The sequence below is a fragment of the Coffea eugenioides genome, chromosome 3 (assembly GCF_003713205.1).
Source record: "Coffea eugenioides isolate CCC68of chromosome 3, Ceug_1.0, whole genome shotgun sequence".
NCBI classification, from domain to species: domain Eukaryota; kingdom Viridiplantae; phylum Streptophyta; class Magnoliopsida; order Gentianales; family Rubiaceae; genus Coffea; species Coffea eugenioides.
In genome coordinates, this window is record NC_040037.1 from 20,476,136 (window position 1) to 20,482,079 (window position 5,944).

The 5,944-nt window shown below is 33.1% G+C and overlaps 1 protein-coding gene across 1 annotated transcript; it reads left to right on the top strand.

The window, feature by feature from the left end:
* Positions 1-4,364: 4,364 nt before the first annotated feature.
* On the top strand, positions 4,365-5,738 carry LOC113766281 (F-box/kelch-repeat protein At3g23880-like). The gene has a single exon (XM_027310490.1). It carries the CDS (start codon positions 4,365-4,367, stop codon positions 5,736-5,738), a length of 1,374 nt encoding a protein of 457 aa, XP_027166291.1.
* The last annotated feature ends 206 nt before the right edge of the window (positions 5,739-5,944 follow it).

A 5,944-nucleotide genomic window follows, 5' to 3' on the forward strand; every position in this document is an offset into this window, starting at 1 on the left:
TTTCAATAGTGAGTTTTATGTTGAATTCTCTGTGACACCATGACGCATTGATAGCAGGGAGTAAGTGACATAGAAAAACTCCTAGGGCGTGATGCGTCTGTAACCCGAAAATGAATTACAATGGATTACGAACAAATATGGCGCAAGAGGCCCATTGCCAAAAGAGAGATGGAAATATGAGAATCGGCTAACGAGTAACCAGTGGATATTTGTTATGACAGCCTCAGTTTTAATTTTTGGTAAAAAAAAAAATTAGAAAAGTGTTTAAATGTATGATATCAATAATGTAAATGCATGTATTTATGTGATAAATTATACACAATTTAAGTGTATTAATAAATACTCGCTCATGAAGACCTACTAAAAAATCCAAAAAAAGTAAAGTGGTCGATAGTAAGGGAGCTGCAATAACTCGTCTCTTTTTTCAAATACTTGGTAGATAACATATTATAACAATGTCTAGTTTGAATATGCTTTTGGTACCCTAAAGTAGAGGTGGCAAAATGGGTGATTTGGACGGGTTTGGGTTGGATAAAATGGGTAATGGGTATAAGTGAGTCAACCCATATATATCCATTTAATTAGATGGGTATAAATGGGTAAGTCAAAAAATGAGTTGGGTAACCCAATTATCCATTTATAATCCATTTATTCTAATTTTTTACAAGCTCATATAAATTCATTTTGTAAATTAAATTATCAATTTATACCATTTTACACCCATCATTAATTTTAAATATTTACTTATTATGCCAAATAAGTCTAATTATCAATTTTTTTTCCATCCGCGTGCCATGTCGCAAAATTACATATTATTTAATAATTGAACAATGAGAATCTAAAAATTTGGACTAAATAATATGAAAGTCAACAAAAAAATTTAATCCAAAACTTTGAACCCCTAGTATTTTTTCGTTTATAAATTTAAAATTTCATTTGAAAAGGTAAGAAAGGAAGCTAAAATTTGTCATAAATTGATGATGCTAAAAAATGATCAAATTAATAAATTACAAGGAAATAAAGTGATAAGATAAAATCAACAAATAAATATAATAAATAAAACAAAAATAGTTAAAAATCCTGATGAAGACTAGCAATCACTTCATTTAGCATACAAATAAAGACAAATTTTCAATAAATACGAATAACAAGCATTCAGCTTCTCAAGCTTCGTACAACTGCATAGCATAAATGATAAAACTCCTCTAGCTCACTGGTGAATGAAGAAAAAGAACGTGAATGAAGAAAAAGGTATCCTTAAATGGGTTAAATGGGTTATCCAATTAAACCCATTTAATAAATGGGTATAATTGGGTAACCCATTTATATCCATAAATAAAAATTTAATGTACCCATATCCAGTTATTAATGGGCGGGTATGGGTAAAATTAATTAAATGGTTTTATTTGACACCTCTACCCTAAAGTAAAGGTTTTCCTAAGTTATAGATTATGTGTTGCCTTAATAATTATAACACCAATAATGATTTAACTAATCATTCTTTTATTTTTTTTTAAAAAAATTGAACATGAAATAATGTTAAAAATTGTTTTGATCTTATGCTACATAAATTCTAATTGCTATCGTTTCTTTATAAACAACATACAAAATGTTAAAAAAGTTAATTAACACAAGAAATAACCATTTTACCATAATAAATTGATAATAACAATTCATTATTTTTCTACAACAAAATGACACATTATTCAATTTATACTATATATATAATTTTCTTCAATAATAAGTGGGGGAGGGGGGGACCTACCCCAGCCCCAACTCCTCCATTCTCCCTCCATGAGACTATCCTCCTTTTTTACTATTCTCCATTAGTGGGAGGAAATCTAGAATGAGCACTCTTGCTTGTTCCTCTAACTAGCCCTGGATGTTGTGCAAAATACTTATATACCATATCCTGTCCATTTGAAACACCAACATTTGAAAGTACGTCTGCAGGTCGGCTTGATTCTGGAAAAAATGAGAAATAAATAGAAGCTGCTAATTATAACTTTCTAATTCATGGACTTCTTGTAGAAATGTGCCATGGGTACGTAGCCTTATCTTAAAGTATCTTTATAAAGACTAAAGAGTCAGCCTCAACATGAATCAACATAACCCCATAGTTGCACACAAGCGAACACCAATGAAAGTTTGACTGGTCTAAGAGTGGCAATGTGTGTGGTTTTAAAGTTTATGATGATAAAATCTTAGTAGCCCCAAATTCTAGGGATTAAGTGCAAATAAAGGTCACTAATAAATACTTTTACTGCTTCATATTTTCTTTTTATTGGCTATGATTAACAAAAATCCATTGCTACATCTCAATCCACGTCAAAAAATAGCTCAACACAATTTATTAATGTGCACTTAATATTTCTATAATCATTATATCCAAACAGAAGAATGATCCAAGGGAAAATGAATCTATGAAGATATTGTATAAAGAAAATTAGTCCAAATAGAAGCTTAAAAATTAAGAGACTTCTGAGCAGAATTCTATAGATTCTAAGCAGATTTGGTTGCAAAGAGGGAAGAAAAGGTGTGGGAGAATAGAGGAGAAGATGGAGGAGCGAAGAAGGAAGAGAAGAAGGAGAAATGAGGAAGCAGAGGGAGAAAGAGGAAGAGAGAGGAGAGAGGAGGAAAGAGGGGAGAGGGCAGTGGTGGAAAAGGAGGATGTGGAGGGGAAGGGTGTTGGTGGTAGATGGTGGTGTATGGTGGGTGATGGTGGTAGATAGAAGAAGAAAGAGGTTGTAGGATTTTTTTAAATTTTTTCATATTTTTGTTAGGTGTATTTGAGATGTATGTGAAATGTTTTTGGAGTATATTTGGAATGTGCTATTGTAGCTTTTTATTTGACCAAGTATTGGATTTTAAAAAAACTTGGAATCCAAACAGCGCCTTAAATATTTGATTTCAAACACTTTTTTTTAAAATGAAAGAGAAGTTCTTTTCTTTTTATGGACTATTTAAGTAGTAGAGCAAACGACCCAAAAGTTATTAGACAATTTAGAATTTCTTATTTGAATCAATTTTTTATACACCGATATTATAGTAATTCTTTTACACTAACAATTATGGATATTATATAGAAGTAACAATCTGGCCAGGTCTTTAAAGGTGTTATTAGAAGTTATAGTGAATCGACTAGGAATATACTTATCTTTAGATTTTAAGTTATACTTGCTTGCAATTGTGTATTTGTTTTGGAAAGGTACTGCCATGTTCGATTTTAGTAGGAAATTTAAGATTTTCAAAGTGTAAATTTAAGGATTTTAGTTTTGGAACCAAGGTAAAGAGTTTGACAAATGGCCAATTTGATTCTTATTTACAAGGTTCGGGTTGTGGTCGTTACATGTAGAGAAGCATGTAAAATTAGAGAAGTAAATGAATTATTGAAGATAAGAAATTATGCCTCATCTAAATAGGAGACATGATTGAATTATTGGTAAAAATAAAGAAATAGAAATTCCAAGAAAAAAGATTGGGACTTGGGACTTGGGGCTCTCTAAGAAGTTTAAATTGAAAAATACTTTTAATATACATACACACATGCATACATACTCTATATGTATGTATTTGTGTATGTATGTATGTATGTACACACACATACATATATAAATGTATATTTATGCACGTATGTATTTATATACATATATGTACATGTATACAAACATATACGCGCACACACACACAAATATTATAAATATGTACATGTATATATATATATATATATATATATATATATATATATATATATATATATATATATATATCCTCAAAGAAAACGTAAACCATGTATGATAAGTAATGCTAAAGCATTAAAATATTTATGCCTAGGAGGTTTATAGCAGGGAGAAGATCACGGCAATCATGGAAACGATTGGAGAGAGATTAGAAAGGAAAGAAATGAAAATTAAGAAACTAGGTGTGAATCACGAACTCAGAAGGTTCAACAAATGGCCTTTAAACAAATTTAGGCTCAAGGCACGAACATACGAAGCTTCAAATTAATAAGACCAAATCTGTTAAATCCAAAATAACTTCAACCCCCCAAGATATAAACTTCGGTAATCAAGCTAATCAAAACAAAATCTTAACAAATACTTTTTCACAGTTTCCTGGAAATTTGATCGATACAGTAGGAAATGGCAATTTACTTTCTTTCTTTCCATAAACTTGCGTGCATTCAATGACCAGAATATATTATTACCCTATGTGAGCCTATGTCCCCATGAACAAATTCTCACTTTCTATTTTCAAGACTCGACCTTCAAATTCCTTGGCTTCTAAGTAATTACCTTTTTCATATGTAACTTCAACTTATGCTACTTCTTTACAAAGATTGATCACAATACACAAGAAAAGATATGGAGAAAGCTTTGAGCCATAACGAAACGAAATCAATGTCTTTCCTGCGAGCCTTGAGCCATAACCAAACGAAATCAATGCCTTTCCTGCAAAATCACAGCCCACGTTCTTCTTCTAATGCTGCATCAATCCGGGGCTCAAATCCATTCCGAATCTCTGAGCATATCCCCCCAGATATCATCATTGAAATCCTAACAAGGCTTCCAGCAAAATCCCTTCGGAGATTCGAGTGCGTCTCACAATCATGGCTTTCGTTGATCTCAAGTCCTGATTTTACAGAAGGACAACTCAGGTACCGTGCTTCTGTAGACAACAAATCCCTATTGGTGTTTTCCAAAGACAGCGAGGGTTATTCTGCCAAATATTTTTCTATTAACTCTCTGTTGAATGAAAAGGAGGCTACTGATGTAGTCCAATTAGACCATTGGCCGGCAGGATTCACTCATGAATATGTTACGAATTTGGGCAGTTGTAACGGGTTGCTATGTATTGCTTCCATAAGTCAAACTTCGTTCCCATGGATTCTACATGCTAGAAATTGTAACTTTTTCTTGTGGAATCCCTCTGTTGGAAAAATTAAGATATTGCCCAATTTAGGTACTCAACTTAATGACGATTGCTGCTACGTTGGCTATGGTTTTGGGTACGATGAAGTTAATGATGATTACAAAGTGATGGGTATAATTTGTTCCCGGACAGCGCAGCGTACACTTTATGTTTATACGACGAAGACTGGAATTTGGAGAAGAACTGCAGAAAATTTTCATGGTGATATCCCTTGGGATTGTAGCCCTGGTGCATTTGTGAACGGGAGACTCCATTGGGCGTTAAAGAAAAGGACCAATGGATCTGATGTTGTGTCTTTTGATTTAGCAACGGAGAAATTTGGGATGCTGGATGGACCTTATCATGATAATTCTTATGCATATGTGAAGATATTTGAAGCTAGCCTCGGTATGTTTGTTGACAAGGTTGAAGGTAACTCAGGAGTGTGTGAAGTTTGGGTTATGAAGGACTATGGAGTAACTGATTCTTGGACTAAGGTGTTTGCACTACCATGGAACAAGAACACCAGTATGTTATCATGTTCCACCGTATTTTGCAGATTGGATGATGGTAAATTTTGTTTGCTATTAGATGGTGTGCTCGGGCTCTATAATACAGAAGATAAGTCATTCAAGAATCTGAATGATTTTCTTGGAAGTGCTTGGATTGTAAGTGCCACTCCTTTCATAGAAAGCCTGGTCATGCCTAGCGCCACTGGCATTGTGGAGATGGAGGACAACCAGAAGAATAAGGGCAAAGTATTCTTTTCCGCGGTAAAGGATACATTGGTCAAGAAATTATCTAATCTCCTCGACAAGTTCAAGTGATCGTGTAGTTTCACATAGTGGTGGTTCACAATATAGATTTCAGATTGCTTTGGAACTTTTCTTTTCTTTTCTTTTATTGGTAAGATGCTTTGGAACTTTTCATTGTTTTCATCCCATTCGGGTTTCATGTTTAATTCAAATTGAGATCATTCGAATACTCTTTATATCCTTGACAATTTTAGTCGTACAATTGAGTGCAATAATGC